The 17,933-nt window shown below is 37.5% G+C and overlaps 1 protein-coding gene across 5 annotated transcripts in view; it reads right to left on the bottom strand.

The window, feature by feature from the left end:
* Window positions 1-17,933, bottom strand: part of PPP1R12B (protein phosphatase 1 regulatory subunit 12B) — a 303,467-nt gene that overhangs the window by 201,965 nt on the left and 83,569 nt on the right. For all 5 annotated transcript variants that reach the window (XM_044676051.1, XM_044676053.1, XM_044676049.1 and 2 more), the window contains exons 3-4: window positions 9,140-9,258; window positions 5,315-5,474 (exon numbers count right to left, since the gene is read on the bottom strand). In XM_044676051.1, coding sequence (XP_044531986.1) covers window positions 5,315-5,474; window positions 9,140-9,258 — 279 coding nt within the window. The remainder of the gene's footprint in view (window positions 1-5,314; window positions 5,475-9,139; window positions 9,259-17,933) is intronic.

The raw sequence follows: 17,933 nt of genomic DNA, 5'->3' as shown, positions 1-17,933 counted from the left end.
TATTCATCTCCTTAATTTCTTTCTTATTTTTTTTTTTGGTTTGATTTATTTTATTTATTTGTTTTGGTTCGAGAGGGGAAAATTAAAGTTTCCCACTATTATTTTTTTGTTATCTATTTTTTTGTTATCTATTTCCATCTGTATCTCATTTAATTTTACCTTTAAAAATCTTGATGCTATAACATTTGGTGCATAGAGGTCCAATATTCAAAATATCCATAGTAACTCCACCCCCCACATAATACAGTTACCCTATTCATCCCTTATATTATATCCATTTTAGTCCCAACTCTGTCAGAGATCATGACTGCTACCCCTACCCTCTCTGGGTCAGCTCAGGCATAGTATATTCTGCTCTAGCCTCTCACCATTATTCAATACATGTCTTTCATTTTCAGTGTGTTTCTTGTGGACATCACATCATCAAGTCCTACTTTTTGATCCCTGCTGCTATCTATTTTCTTCCCATGGGGGAATTCACCCCATTTATACTCAATGCCATAGTTATTAGCTATGCATTTCTCTCTGTTCCATTCCTCCTCACTCTTTGTTCCCCTCTTCCCTTCTTTCCACCACATCCCTCCTCACATATCCAATTTCCTTTTAATACCTCTCCAATTCACACCCCTTCCCCAAAATCCTCCTTTATCCTCTTCCCATCTTCCTACTTCCAAATTGGCCCACTTTTACAAAGGGTTCCTCAATTTCTCCTTCTCCCTTACCTTTAATTCTTATTCTATCCACCTTTCCAAAAATCCCTTCCATATCCCCCCCAACCATGCCCTTCTACTTCTTGATATGAGTTTGATTCTAAAAATCCTTCCCTATCTTGTCCTAAGAGTTTCTCATTTATCCTCTCACCTTACCACCCTACCTCTTGATATGTATTCCCTTTTAGGTATCTCTTCTTTCCCTCCCTTTTCTTACTCTCTTGCCCTTCTTTCTCTTGGTCCCTCTCTTATCCCAACTTCCTTTACTCCTGCTTCTCTATATGTTAAGAAAAATTTTATCTTTCTAATTGTGTATCTTTATCCCACGTATGATGAGCGTAGAGTTCTAATACTATTAGCCCTCTACTCCTTCATGACAGTTCCTCCATCAATTCCTCCTCCATATGAGATAGCTATTCTATCCTTCTTCCTACTGTACTACTCTATTACCATTTCAGCTCATTCCATTCCATTCACCTTAACCTTGAGTCTTCCATCCATACATGTCCTTTCAAAATACCCAGGCAATAATGCCATTCCCAGGCACCATAGATGATATTTTTCCATACAGGAATCAATGTGATCTTTTGGATTGCTTATGATTAAGTCTTTTGCTACCTTTGTATGTTTCTTACAGATACTAACTACTGTGTTCCGAGTTTTTCCCCAGGAATAGTTGAAACTCCTTTAGTTTGTTAAATATCCATTTTTTACCTTTTATAATTATGCTCAGTTTTGCTAGATATGTTATTCTTGGTTTTAAGCTCAGTTCTTTTTCTCTACAAAATACTGTGTTCCGTACCTTGTGATCCTATAGTGTTTCAGCTGCTAAGTCTTGTGTTATTCTGACTGTAGCTCCACAATATTTAAATTGTTGTTGTTTTTCTTAATACTTTTAGTATTTTCTCCTTAACCTAGGTACAAAACATAGCAACGACATTCCTGTGCATTTTCATCTTGGGGTCTTTTTGAGATGATAATTGGTGATTTCTTTCCATTTCTATTTTACTCTTCAATTCTAGAATATCTAGACGGATTTCCTTGATGATTTATTGGAGAATGGTGTCTCAGTTTTTTTTTAATCATAACTTTCTGAGAGTCCAACTATACTTATACTGTCTCTCCTTAATCTATTTTCCAAGTCAATTTTTTTGTGATAAGATGTTTCATATTCTCTTCTATTATTTCATTCTTTTAATTTTGCTTTATTATTTCTTGTTGTTTTCAGAAACTGTTAGCTTTCCCTTATCTAATTCTAGTTCTTGATAAATTATTTTCTGCCATGAGTTTCTGGGTTTTTTTTTCCATTTGGGTGATCTTTCTTTCATAATTTTCTTTGCTTTCTTGCATTGCTCTTTTTTTTTTTCTAATTTTTCCTCAACCTCTCTCATTTGGTTCTTGAGATATTTTTTAAGATCTTCCAAAAGCTCTTTTTGTACTTGTAGCAATTTATTACATTTCTTTGTTATTTTTGAAGTAGATGTTTTTACTTCACTGTCCTGAGTTTGAGACAAGGTCTTCTCTGTCCCCACGATAGCAATCAATAGTTGGGTTCTTCCTCCTTTACTTGCTCTTTTTTTTTTTTTTAAAAGTGGTCAGGCCAAAAGACTTAATTATTAGCTTTTTCTGGAGTCCTAGGGTTTCTACTGTGCTGGCAGATGTTATATCAGGTTTCAGGATTTTTGTGTGTTTATTTTTTTCAAAGTCCCATTTAGTTATTCCAGGTTGTATAATCCAGGGTCTGATGTATTCCCAGGTCCTCCACTAAAGTCCCAGTCCATGATTTACCTCAGGGGTTCTAATCTCAGCCTATAGGTAATTCTGCCACTTGTAGTGAAATCAGGGAAAGTAGGAAATGACAGGCAGAGGGAGAGAGAAAGGATTCCAGAATTCTGGGGTCAGTGACTTTCTGAAGAAGTCAGTTAGTCGCTGGACTTACTCTACTCTGGAGGTATTGGCTCTCTGTCTGTATACCCTTTCCAAGAGGATTATCATTTAAGCTTTCCCCAGCCAGGAAGAGGTTGAGTTTGGTAAGCTACATGGTGGACCGTGTAGCCAGAGCCTTACTCTCCTTCCTCTTGGATTTATGGTGCTGAGATCCTACTGGATTCCTGACAGACTCTGAAGGACAACAGCTGTGAAATCTCCCTCCACACCCAGTGGACCTGTTTACCTTCCAGCCTGTCCCTTATTCTTAAATACTATCAAAGGGGAAAAATCTGGATAGGATATAATATAGGTAGCTGGGTAAATTTAGGTAGAGAGATAAGAGTAGAAATCTGTTGGACCTTGGTGGGAGGTATCTAGCTATAACCCAATCAGATCATCCCATTCCCTTCCCTTACCTGTCCCAGTTAAATAATAAACCCTGTTACTGTTACTTTGTCAGTCTCTCCCTGAATCCTTTCCCAGATCTATAGGATTTTAAGTTACTGGCCCAAGGACTATCAAGAACCTATAAATCATCAAACACCTTTTAACTGTATACCACCAACCCATTAATATTTATATAATCGCCCACATTTTTTTTCACACTACAACTGCAAGTAGTCCATTTCCCCCATGTCAGCAACCAGGGATTCTACTCTCCTGGGAGTGGCCACAGCTGACAGGGCTATAGGCCTTCAGTAACTACACTCACTAGGGCACACTCCTTCCTCACTCCTATTGCCTAGAGCTCAAGATAGAGCAGGTGTCTAGTTTTCATTTCTCAGACCTCCAAAGTCCTTCCTTTGTTAGCCCTGAGGCTTGAGTTCCCATCATTAGGGCCTGGTGTCTGTAGACTTTGTAGTTTCTTTCCACTCCTTCAATCTCCAGGTGTGGGCCAGCGGAAGTCTCCAAAGCTAAGGCCACAGCAGACAACAGCTACTCCCAGGACCTGCCATCTGGGGATTCCAGGAGTACACTCAGGGATGCAGGCTCCAGGAATGAGCAAAGAAGGTGAGGTTTCTTTGCTGGTTCTATGCTATTCACTCTGTTCCTGCCTCTAGGACCTGAAGCAGTGGGACTGAGGCAAGGGAAGTTAGAAACCTTTCTCCCTAGTTATCCTTGCTGTTCAGCTTCACTCCCAACTCCTGTCTGGTTTTGCTGCTTTTAGCACTGATTCTATAGAATTGGTTTTGATTGTTTAAGGAGATTAGGAGGTCAAGGAAGGTTCACATCCTACATTGCCATCTTCCCACAATGCATACTCCCAGCAGGGTATTTTCTAAAAAAATCTCTCATACATTTTAATATAAGATGTATGACAGACTCAAATACCCTTACTCTACAAAGGGATTTGCCAAGAAATCCTGAACAACCAAAATCTACAATCCAAACTTGGGTGGCAAGGAAATTCTGAAGTCCAAAATTATTAGAGGGTAGCTGAAGATCTCTGGCTCCCATCTTTAACCCAGGAATCACAGAATTTGGATTTGGAAGCATTCTTTACATAACCAAGAATTCCCTCTACAACACAACCAACAAGTGGACATTCAACCTCAGCCTGAGCCTACTGCCTCAGAAAGCAGCTCATCACAGTGTTAAGAATGATTTTCTTAAATGCAATTAAAAAATCTGACAAGTATTTATTACATATCTTCTGTAGCCAGGAATTTTGCTGAGTAAAGGAAACAGAACAACAAAAATGAAACTTCATGCCTTCAAAGACCTTGATTTCAACTAGGGGAAGAGAGAATAGCATGAACGCAGACATATACATGCAGAATTTCTCCATGGTAAATAATAAGTAATTGGTGGAAAGGATTATAGTAAGCCAAAATTTGCTTCTCTGCAACTTGCACCTATTGCTCCTGTTTGGTCCTTGGTGCCAAAGATAACAAATTTAATATCTCTTCTAAGAATCCTACCCAAGGATTATTAAGCAAGTTATGCTTGTTATCTCCATAGAATGACAGGGAGTCCCCCACTTCACTATAAATCACCTGCCTCATAGGCAGCACCCTATGGAATTCATGGTTCAACCATTTAAATTTTTAGGGAAACTTATCTAATATCAAACATCAAAAGATACATCTATTGTGTAGAGATGAAAGGATGAGGAGGACAGGTAAAGTTGTAAAATTCTAATGTATTACATAAAAAGAGTCTTTAAAGAAGTTTTATACTTAGATCTAATCAGAAGATAGGCTACACAGTGAATAGCAGTTCACCCATGTCTAAATAATTAAATCTCTCAAAGTCATTACCAGAGATTACAACGGACCAAAATGATCACAGATTTATACTTTATTACAGATTACAAGAAATAGTAGTTAGATGTTGTTATTTGTGATAAATCATAAGTATGAAAGGGGCCTTGTGGGGTCTACGAGGCCAATACTTTCCAATATTTTTTCATATTCCATAACATATTCATTATATAAAATGCTTGTAAAAATGCATGCCAAGGGCTGCTTTGGAAGAAGAAAAAAAAGGAAAAATCTCATTATGAATAATGGCAGAAGGTAGAGAGTATACTCTGATGCAGCCTAGTGAGGGGGCAAACACACACCAACTGAAAATTAGGGACATCTTGATCCTCCTTCCAGAAGCATCAGTCAAAAGAATCACTGGTCTATTTTTAGCTGACAAAGCTTGCTCAAGGTGACAAAGGATCATACCTGAGAACTTCAGAGTACCCCTTGGCAGCAGCCACATGGAGGGCAGTGGCCCCTGAGCGAGCTTGTCTCACATCTTCAATTTTTCCACTATTGAGCCACTGACGAGCATCCTGCAACATCTGCTGCTCCTCTTCTTTTCTTGACTGCTCCAGGTCAACCCCTGCAGAAACCATCAGAGAATGAAACCCCCCAATTCAGGCTGACAGGATATTTTCTTTGTCTAGATCCCAAACATACTCCAAATTTGACACAAAATACTAGCTAAGTATTCAAGCTTTGAATTTTTCCATTTTACTCCTAGCTTAGAACGTAAATGACACTGAAACACATTTACTTACACACACTTACACACACACACACACACACACACACACACACACACACACACACGAGTATGGTATGGTGTAAAATGCACCGAACTATAGTCAAGAGATCTCTTCCATTTAGTAATTGTTTTCTTTAGCAAGTCTCTTCATCCCTCTCATTTCTTTGTCCTCACTTGTGTCCTCATTGGGGAAGCATGTAATAGTCAGTGAATCTCAATTCTGATACTTATTAGTTGTGTGATTTAGACAAGTCATTTGTTACGTTATCTTTAAAATGACAATAATATTTACATATGCCTATCTTAAAGGACTGTTGTAAGACTGAAATGAAATAATACATGCAAAGCACTTTGAAAATCTCAAAATGGTATATAAATGATAGCTATTATTATTATTATTATTACTTGTAAAATCAAAGTAAGACTATGTGATCACTAAGATTACTGTTCTAGAATTCTTGTGTGTGTGTGTATATATATGTGTGTGTCTGTGCATGAACATGTATTTAAATTAATGGATAACTTCTGATTCAGGAACTAAAATTCTATATGAAGGAGGATTAATGAGGAGAACTAAGTTACTCCTAAGAGAAAAAGAGCCTACACATTCAATACCATCTATTTCCACAATACTTTTTAAAAAATTTTTCTATACATTATGTAGTGTTAGCCTCACAACACAGCTCTCTGGTATGCATGGCAGGGATTATTATCCACATTTCATTGGATGAAAGAGATATGAAGTCAACTGTTTTCCAGTGTCACATAATTTGTTAGTGGCATAGAAGCAGGTTTTCCTGAATTCTAGTCTAGAGTTCATTCCTCTACAGCTCAAGAAATATAATACATTTAGTCTTAAGTATAACTTTCAAACTGAAAATGGAACGAAAATGCCCTTAAATAAAGCAATTTCCCAAAAGCTATACCTTAACATAAGGAATATGACTTTGGGCTGGAAAATCTCTAGGAGCCAAAGACTGCTACTCAAACATTATTAGTAATACAATGGCTACTAGAGTTAAATGTGACTTATTTCTGAAGAAATGCAGTCAAAATCCAGAAAATCCATATGCCATTTAAAAATAGTGTGGGGACACCTGATTGGGAAATTATTATAAGTTACTTAACTTTATATTACTTGCTTTTGCAGAGACATTTTTCCTCAGCACAGTAAAATCCAATATTCATGCATACAAATCTAGATACACTCATTCTGTGTTTGGTCCCGACACCCTCCCAGCTCAGTTATACTACTGGCAATCTGCAATGCAGCTGAACTTGAGTAAGAAGGGAGTGGTTTGTTGTAGAGATCCTAGATAACCATAAATAATCAAGCACTGACAGGAACTCAAACCTAAAATGAGCAATATCATCCTTCAAGGTGCTCAGGACAGGGGACATATACTGAGATTTTGCCTTCACCCATACTTGAGACAACAAAAGGCAAATGTTTCAATCACAGATGGACTCATCATCCAAAACAATATCTTGTTCCTCTAGCTCGTCTCAGAAAAAAAGTACCCATTTTCCAAAATTAACCTCACTTACTGGTCCTCCTTTTCCATTCTCATTCTCTCTCTCAACCCTGGCACTTTCTGCCATCTACCCTTGTCTCTATCCTTCTGACCCAGTCAGTTTGCCTTTGATCAAAACTATTCCTTCTAATCTGAATGCTTATTATATGACATGTGCTGTACCTACACAATTCCTACCCAACCTACAAGACACAAAGCATAAACACAAATTCCCTCAACACATCTCTGATTCGCCCTCAGTATTCCATGGTTTACAAATCTGCAGGGCTCACCATTGCTTCTAAAATAAAGTATAAACTCTTTGTCCTATCATTTCAAACCATGCACCATCTGGTTCCAGTCTAGCATTCCAGCCTTCTTTCACATCACTCTCCTTTATACACCTTATCTTCCAGCCAAACTAAACTACTTGCTGCCCCTGACCTTGGCATTCCATCTCTTGTCTCCATGTATCCCCACAAAAGCTAGACCTCCTCTTCCACTAGCTGTATGTTCTCTCTTGCTGGACTATTAGCCAGTGTTTACTCAATTATGTACTCATTGTATCCTCTCAGTAGGATGCAAGCTCCCCGGATGAAAGAACCATTTTTATCTTTGTTTCTATATCCCCTACTCAAAATATAATGCTTTGGACATAACAGACGATCAAAAATATTTTTATTTTCAGTCTGGACTCAAGATAGGGGAGTCCTTGTTTGGGAATTACTCCACCAATGCTGTCCAGAAACGTCTCTATAACTGACAGAGAACTGCCTAGGGCACTGAGATGTTAAGGGACCTGTCTATGGTCACACAGCTAATATGTAATGGGGACAAAACTTGAAGGCTTTCCTGCTTCAGTGTTGGCTGTACCAGACTGCTCCCTCAATAATTGTCCAATAAATATTTGTTAAACAAATGAAAAAATGCTCCTTTTCATTAAATGAGGCAAAGCATGTCTCAATAGCCAAAACTGTGGTTGTGCATTAAGATAGGAACAGAATCAACTTAGGACACAGTCCTAAATTAGTAAATATTAACAGGATCCTCTGAAGTAGAATGTCCATTCATTGAGTTGCATTGCTGGCCAAGGAATGAATACAGCCTAATTGAAACATTATAAAACTATTCTAAACAAGGAGTATAAAGAATTAGCAATAGTCTCACACATTTTTCAAAGCTGCCCTTCCCTTTGTTACTTCCACAAAACAAGGTTTAAAAAGTTAAATGACTTTGGATTATAATATCTCAAGTGGATAAGGTCATTCATGATCATCTAGTCCAACCCCCTCATTTTAGAGAGGAGGAAATTGAGGCCCATAAAGGCTGAGTGACTTGCCCAAAGTAAGGCAGTTAGAGATGAAACCAGAAGCCAAAATCTCCTACACCAAATCCAGCACTCCTCTGTCTGTGTAGAGCAGAAATATCCCCAAATGCTGGTTTTCCTGAACATCTAAAAAAGGGTGAAGAAGTAAAATTTATTCTCTGCCTCTTCAATGTACTATCTTATTTCTTTGTGTTTCCAAGCCATTTGACCTGACAAGTGTGATTATTTCAAGATCATCCCAGAAGTTAGAAATAAATGGCTTGTCCAGGACTATTCCAAGCTCTCATCAATGGAAAATAACAAGAAATCATAAGTCTCCCTAACTTGCATTAGAAGAATCTGCCTCACTGAAGAATGAATCAGTTTATACAGCAAGGTTTGTGTCTAATCTTAAGAAGAGACACAAAGACTGATCATATTTGTGGCATTTGGTCTTCTCCTGCCTGAGTTAATTAAGAGGATCCAGGATGCTGGTAATGGGTGTCTAATGCTGTGCAAACAGATCTAACCCACCCCCTCCCATCACACATTAATGAAAGGCTCCCATAAGATGAAAGGATCACTTTTAAAGTGTTCCAGTGGCAGTTGCTGCTTTCTCTCACACCTTTCACTAGGAGAGGGCATTGGATAGAAGTCCCACAGTTCCCCAGATGTATTACCTTGCTTCTTCACCTGCTCCAGGAGCAGGTCCTTCATTGCTGCCTCTTCTGCAAGGTCGGAGGGGACTTCACCTTCACTATTCACTGCAGCCACACTGGCTCCATGGCTAATGAAATACCTGCACAGACAAGACCCAGGAGTAACGTTATCTATCCCAGGCTGAGGTCAATTTACACTCATGCACCAAAGTTTAGAGAAGCTTAAAAAACTAAAAAGGCATCTGGTCTGGGATTCTAAACCAGTCTCAAATAAGGTGTTCCATGCTTAACTCTTTGGATCTCCAAGAATCTTCAACAGCTCAGGCTCAATCAAGGTTCCTTCTTTCCTAGATTCCATGGCAAAAAGCAGATCATGGTTTACAAATAACACTGAGAAAAGGAAGTAAGGGAAGAAGGCAGGAAGGGAGGGAGGAAGGAAAAAAGGGAGAGAGGGAGGGAAAAACTTCTAAGGATAGATAAGCAGCTTTCTGAAGACCATATGAAATAAAATAATGTCCCCCTCCAAATGCAAGTTTCCAAAAGGAAAATTCCTTGCTACATCTTAGAATAATTTTGGCACAAAAGCCAAATATTTTTTGGTTTCAAGTATGTATATCTTGGTGTATCTATAGATACCTATAGAACAGGTATCTATTCTAATCTGGACATACTGCTACTGCTACTACTTACTACCACTACCACTACCACTACTACTATCACTGTCAATCATCCACAAAGTCTCTTATACACTTCAGAAGAAAATTATCATTTCAGACATTAATATGCTATGGCCCCATCTGGACTGTGTGAAGGAAAAACCATCAGTAGAGATTTCCTTCTCCCAACCTTCCCTTTGCCTCTCCCCTGGGAGGACCTCATAGGATAGCTAGGTAAGAAGAACTGCCAGAGGCCCCCCCACCTTTCCTAAGGGTCTTCCCTCCTCTGAGGCTGCCCAAACCCTCTGAGGCAGCCAAGTAAAATAATAACTTGGCTGCTCACACCACTTAGATGAGCTTGGAGTCACAAGAGAGAAGCTTATCAGACCTTATCATCTACTCTGCCCCTGGGCACTGTCATTAAACCTTCAGATACTCAAAAAAGTACCCTGGGCCTTGCAGTGCAATCCAGAACCACACTCTTAGGACTTCAAGGCTTTTCAACCTACCCTATGGCTGAACTATTTTATGTGTTTCATTTCCCCCAATATATGAGCTTCTGGAGAGCAGAGACTGTCATTTTTTCTATTTGTATTCCCAGCTTTGAACACAGAGCACATAGGCACATTTGGCACATGATAAATGCTTTTTCTTTCATTCATATGTAATTCAAAGTCTGTGAGGAATTTAATTAGCCTCAGGAATTAGATTCTGAAATCAGCAAGAGGTCCAATAATGGCTGGAGTTAGCAATTTGGTACTTAGAAACATCTGAAAGCAAAAAGGACTATTCAGTTTGGGTTTTCCTTCTACAATCCTCATAAAGATACCTGGACATCTAGAAGCACTGACACATCCCTATTAGCATAATATCCTCTTTTGAAAGTAAGTGTCACATTCTTATTACTAACATCATTTTGGTTACTACTGCTTTAAGAGAATGAAGAAAAATTAATTATATTTAGGAGTTCAAACTGAATTAACATTCCATTCATGAAGACAAATTATTAGGTGTACCCTTGGGCTGGTCTGCTTGGTATGGGTTAAATGCTTTATTTGGAATGAGAATGTTTGCCTTCCAGCTATCCTGTATTAATCCTGAACTCTAATGAGAGAAAGCAGAAACAGCACACATGAAAGACAGACAAGAAATATAACTAAAGCCAAACCTTTCTTTCTGTCTTAATATTCTTCTCCAGTATAAAGATAAGAAGATAGGAACACACCATTTAAAATGGACATGAACCTGAAATGGAAAGCACCTGAACACAAAGTTTTCTTGGAAACAGAAAACAGATTTGTTTCTCATTTTCTTCTCCCTGGAAATAAGGACTCATCAGTGTCTTTTTCAGCAAAGTTACAAAGTCTAACATCATTAAAATATGAAGAACAAAATGAATACAAGTAGGTAATCAAGAACTGACAAGCTCTGAAAGAGTTTACTAAAGCAAAAGCATAACTTTTTATAAATGAAGTTTCCCATTTTTTGAAAGTGACTATATACTATGAAAAAGAAATAATAGCAGTAAAATTCAAAGTCCCTCATAAGGATAAGCCTAATGAAAAATGAATTATAGTCTAACCACAAAGAACTATCTAAGTAAATTTTATGTGAAGGGAGCTCATCATAATCAGTCTTACAAGGATACACTGGGCTCAGGTTTATTCTTGAAATGGCACATTAAGTAATTCACTTCACTCCAGGCAATTATTCTGAGGGGAAAATAGACTGATAGGTTTCATAGTTATTTCCAAGACACGAGTATTTTTACCCAAAATATCAAGTTAAAGAAATCATTTGGCCTGGTTCATGTGAAATCCAATGTGTGGAACAAGAGTTCTGATTTAAAATTATTATTCTCTGTGCAGATTACTAAAGGAAAGAAGAAAAAAGAAGAGTCCACAGAAGATGCCAACAAGCATGTTCCTGATTCAGAGCACGAATTCCACTTGTTACTTCATTTTGGCTCCACTCTTGGCTCTCTGGACTTTTCCACCTCCTCCTTAGTAGCCTGGAGATATCACTACCACTGCAGCTCTCTCTTCTGATGAGTGAATCCTTAGTCCAGGTGGCCATGTCATACAAGGCCTTGGCCATCGACACTCACTTCACTCTGGCCCCAATCCTGACTGCCCAGTCTCTTCAATCAGTAGTTATTCCCCAAGTGCATATCATTCTCTGCCCACCCCTCTCTCCTTCCATCTTGCTTTTATATGTTGTCTTCTCCTGTTAAGTTCTCCTGTGCAGGGGCTGTCTTTTTTTGCTTATATATATATCTATAGCCTTCATATTTAGCATAGTGTCTGGCACATCAGAAGTGCTTAATCTATGCTCCATATATCCATCTATCTATGGAAAGGTAAAAAAGGTGCTAAATTTAATGAGATTCTGTAGCTCAAAATCATAGATATAGTCTCTGACCAAATTAAAATGCCAGTAGTAAGGGAGTTTGGTTTTGGTTTGTTTTTTTAAACCCTAACTTTCCATTTTAGCATCAATACTATGTATTGGCTCCAAGGAAGAAGAGCAGTAAAGGCTTGGCAACAGGGGTCAAGTAACTTGTCCAGTCACACAGCTAGGAAGGGTCTGAGGCCACATTTGAACCCAGGACTCCTGTCTCAAGGGTTAGCTCTCAAACCACTGAGCCACCTCACTGCTCCCAGGGAGTATATTTATAAACGAATCAAATTTTTACTAAAAGCATCCACCCAAGTGGAAATCACCTTACCTCTTAAGCACCAAAAGCTAGCATACTTGAGCACACTAGAAATTCAAAGCCATTTCTGTGAGACTCTAAAAGGGAAGCAGCCTGAGTGATGAAGAGGTTGCCAATTTTCATGAAACTGAAACAAAAGGAAGGATCCAAGAGTGAATAAAACTATACTGTTCATTTCTGTTTGCTTTGGGGCCAATCCAGGCTGCTTTTCAGAAAAAGCAGCCCAGCCAAACACCAATGACACAGCTCAATGTTTTGCTGACTGACTCTTCTTTTGTTCAACTTCTCCCACAAAGTATCACAATAACCCTGCAGGGCTCAGAGGTGAATCCAATGCTACAGGATCTACAAGATAAGCCTAAGATAGTCAGATTCTGTGGGAAGGGAGTCCCCTGGTCTCCACACAGCTGTCAACAGCACTTTCACAAGAAAGGTACAAGAAACTCTAATCACATTAGAAGAAACTTCCAATAAACGATCTTACTTAACATTCTAATTCTCTTTTTCATTACAAAATATACCTGAGCATGATCTAAATTTATACTTACCTAAGATAAACTCACACATCTTATTTTGAAGGTGATTTTCAACTACATAGTTCTCTTCTTAAAAAAAAAAAATATTCTTCTAAAGATCCCTCCTTGCCTAAGGGAGGCCAGGATGCATCTCAGAAGTTAATCCTTGGGGCAGCTGGGTAGCTCAGTGGATTGAGAGTCACACCTAGAGATGGGAGGTCCTAGGTTCAAATCTGGCCTCAGACACTTCCCAGCTGTGTGACCCTGGGCAAGTCATTTGACCCCCATTGCCCAACCTTACCACTCTTCCACCTACGAGCCAATACATAGAAGTTAAGGGTTTAAAAAAAATTACAAAAAGAAAAAAAAGTTAATCCTTGCTCTTCTTCATGAAACATAATTATGTGACTAACATGGAAAATATATGTTACTGCCTTGTCCTTTGCTCCCTATGTTTAGGATTATTTCTTTTAACAATGACAACTGTGACTTTTATGATATTCAGGCAGCTGTCCTCACATCTTGAGACCTACTTCTTTTGCTTTAAAACATAATTATCCAAGGGGCAGCTAGGCACAGTGGGATATAGCACCAGGTCTGGAATCAGAAGGAATTGGGTTTGAATCTTACCTTAGACAGTTCCTAGCTGTGTGACCTTGGGCAAGTGACTTACCCCCAAGTGCCTAGTCCTTGTCACTCTTCTGTTTTAGAACTGATACCGAGACAGAAGAGTTATAAAAACAAAACAAAATAAAGCATAATTATCTAAGCTTATCTCCACAAAGTCCTATTCTGAGGTTTCATGGTGAGATAAAGGTATCCCTGGGCTTGGGTTTTTTTTTCCTCTCCCCAGATGAGTAAACAAGTCTCAAAAATCAGGTTGAGTGACTTGCCCAAGGTCTAATATCTAGTAGATAGGAGAGAAGAAATTTGAGCTCAGGTCTCTTTGACTCTTTGTCAAGATTCCTTCCACGAAAACCACACTGCCTCTCTGACCCACCCACTCCAATTCAATATCCCTCCTTAAGGTATGGTCCCAGAACTGGAAATAATACTGGGTTTTTAAAAATTATGCCAGCAGCAGCTATGATCTTGCTAGAAAGACTCTAGCTCCAATCCAAGCAAAAGACTTAATCTACTTTCCAAGGACCAGTCTAGCTAATTATGGAGTGGCCTTATTACCAATAAAATGAGCCAAGCTGGCCACTTAGTAATGATTGGTGGGGAGGGGGAGGGAATTGACCAACAATCCATGAAACAAGAAAAAACAAAATATTCTTCAGTTTTGCATAATTTCCTTCTACTTCTATAGTTAAGAGTGGGGGAAAAAAAAGAAACAGGCAATGCCAAGAATAACAGTTTTTTGACTATCTATAAGCATTAACTTAGCGCTTAGTACTCTAAATACAAGATCCTTATTCAATGACCAAAGAAAAGACATACTACAAGAGGAAAAGAATCATCTGTCTTGATTTTGTCATAAACAAAACCAGAACACAGAAGTAAGTTGCAATTAAATAAAATATTACAAATTCTCCAGGGAGAGGTAAGTAAAGTATCTAGTTTTATTATATAGCCAAAAGGCAACAAGAAAAACCTTTCCTAGGACATCAGATTATCTCTTATTACAATGCTCACAATAAATATTTGCAAAAAGATCACCATAAAAATAGCTGAATTTATGTTCCAACATTGGCTGAAAGAAAAATTCTACTAAAACTCAGAAAGACTCTTCGATTTAAATCAACATATCCTTTGATACATAATGACTTCAATGCTCAGGTAAAATTTAGCGAGAGTGGAGAAAAATATGATTGAGGGTAAAGAAACAAAAGAGGCCAAAGACTTTTCTATTACAAAGTATCCTCATTCTTAACTGTCATAAATAACTTCATTAAAAATTGAGACAGAAATTTCACAAAAAAGGAAATTAATTATATTTTAACTGGCAGGAAATGACTCATTATTAATATGGAAGTTATTCCTAAATCAACTGTCTGTGCAGTCAGACCACTGACTTGTTAGAGAGAAGACCAAAATTAATTGAAACAAGACAAATAAAAACAAGAAAAGGCTATGGCATTCAAAATTAACAGAACTTCAACTTGCTACTTAAACTACAGACATTAAAAGAAATAGGAAATAGACATAAGAAAGAAAATCAATATTAATTAAAGCAATTTATAGTGAATTTTATCAAAAAAATCTAGGAAGTGTGGTAGATAAAGCACTTGATAAGACCTATGTTCAAATCAGGCCTGGCACATTATTAGCAATGTGACTCTGGGGAAAGCCTTAACTTCTGCCAGCCTCAGTTTCCTAATCTAAAATGTATAATAATAGCACATAGTATGAGGATTAAATAAGATAATATTTTAAATGCTTTGCAATCCTGTAAGTGCTAGGAAAATGTTTACTATTAATTAGTATAACAAAGAATCCAAAAAAGTCTAAAAGTCTTAGCAAATACTTGATCCATTTTCCAAGTGGGAAGATATGGAAGCCGTGGTCAACACTGGTTTAGAACATAAACTTGTTTGTAAAATTTTATAGAGGACAGTGAAAGATTACCAGCAGCTGCCAAAGCCTGATTATCTCATAAAAAATAAAAAATAAAGGAAGGAAAAGTAAGTTGAAAGAAAGCACAATGGGAACCATAATTAAACAAAGCCTTCCCCACAGGAAGGAAGATCAAAAAATGGAGGAACAGCAGAATAAAAGAACTGAGTTGCTCAGGGTTACACATCTAGGCAGTGCCTGAGGCCAGATTTGAACCCAGAACCTCTTTTCTCTGGACCTGGCTTTCAATCCACTGAGCCACCCAGCTGTCCTCTGTTTTTTTTTAAACAGTTTAATGTGGTACCACATGATATTACCTTAATCATTCTCCTCCAACAAGATGTTTCCTGTGCATATGTCAAAATTATAGATTACTCACTGAACAATATGCATTCAACCTCTGATCATTAATATTAAAAAATAAAACAGGGATGCATGCTTGCTAGGGGTGTTCACCACTGTCAGACTCAATCCAACATACATGGGATGAGAAATTTCCCAAAGATGGTGAAGTTCGCCAGTATTTCCACTTATAAAAGACATTATACTGATTACATGAAGCCCTAGAAATTGCAGAGCCACCAAAACAAGAACGAAAATCACTCTAAAGAGTTTGTTCTCACTATCTACAAAAGGAAAACTAAATGGATGAAGATTACTTAGTGGTTAGTCTACAATATGTAATTGAATGGAAAATCAGAGACTTCATCTAACAGTACATGTAAACTGAATGGACGCGAATGGACAAAGAAACTGGGCCCAGAATAGAATAAATAGAGCATATGTCATTGTCTTTGGGAAATTATAATAAATGGTCCAAGTTTCTCCCTCAAATAAAGGCTCAACATTCTTCTGGTGTTTTTATATGACTAAAGGCCACACAATATTACAATCTCCAAAGAACTGAAATTAAAGAATATCCAAAGTTCAACAACCCAGTTGCACAGTTAGGGTAAGCAGGTTGAAATACATGGCAAACACTGAATTACAGAAGAGCAATATAAAGGACAAAGATGTGTACCAGAAAAGAAGATGCAGTGGTCACGTGGCAAGAGCAAGAGATTACCAATGGACAGGAGTCCATGCTCTCGACTAATATTCTCACAAATGGGGGTGGGAGTGGGTGGGGGTAAGGGAGCCTCAAACTGGCAAAAATAAAAAAAAAAAGGAAATCTCAGCATTGAAGGGGTTATAGAATCTAGACAGGTATAGTCATACACTGTTGGCAGAACTATGAATTGAAACAATCTTCACTGAAATATAATTTGGAATTATACAAAGAAAATATCTAAAATGTCCATACTCTGTGATCCAGATATTCCTTTGCTAGGCATATACCTCCAAAAAGGACAGTGGCAAAAAGGAAGTCTCCATACATACCAAAATCTTTATAGCAACACTTTTTGTGGTTGCCAAAACAATAAAGTAAATGCTCATAACAAAGAAGGAAATTCAAGAAGAAACACAGATTAGCAAGACAGCTTTAAAATGTGTTTTAAAATTAAAAATGTGTTAAATTTATCATTAAAAAATTTTTAAGCAAAAAGGTAACAGATTTGTGGTTGTATGAATCTTCCTCTTTTTCTATTCTATTTTCTATATGAAAATGTTTCTTTGTTGGTGTTTGTTAAACTCAGAACAAAGCAGATGCCCATTTTTTGAGGAATAGAAAAACAAAATGTGATGTAGGAATTTAAAAAATATTGTGCTATAAGAAATGACAAATTAATTCAGAGAAGCATAAAGTTTATATGAACAGAGGCAAAATAAACAAAGACAATAGGGAAAACAATATACACAATGACTACAGCTATATAAATGGAAAGAACAAAAAATAATTGAAATTGAATGTTTAAGAAAAAGAAAATTAAAATGAAAGGTTAGTATCACTAATAATAATAATAATAATGGCTTATACTTACATAATTCTTTAAGGTTTGCAAAGTGTTTTACAAATATTACCTCATTTTATCCTCACAACAACCTTGAGGGGTAAGTGCTGTCATTGTCATCATTTTGCAGCTGAGAAAATTGAGGAAGATAGAAGTGAAATGACTTGCTCAGGGTCATATACTTAGTAAGTATATGAGGCTAGATTTGAACTCAGGTCTTCAGATACAGATCTATAATCACTGTGCAATTTAGATGACCTAGCTATTGGAAGTTATAATGACCAAGCATGACTCTAAAGAAGAATTTTTTGAAGATAATTCTTTCCACTCCTTTGCAAAAACGGTCTACCTGAGTAAAATGTTGTATATAAGGTCAGATTTTTTTCCATATTTTCAAACATATGAAACGGGTCTCTGGGAGATCAAGGAGGAGGGATAAGTAGGGATACAAGGGGAAATGTAAGTGATGTAAAAACA

This window comes from Gracilinanus agilis, chromosome 4 (assembly GCF_016433145.1).
Source record: "Gracilinanus agilis isolate LMUSP501 chromosome 4, AgileGrace, whole genome shotgun sequence".
Classification (NCBI taxonomy): domain Eukaryota; kingdom Metazoa; phylum Chordata; class Mammalia; order Didelphimorphia; family Didelphidae; genus Gracilinanus; species Gracilinanus agilis.
Note: the sequence above shows the minus strand (reverse complement) of the source record. Positions and strands in the feature narration are given on the sequence as shown.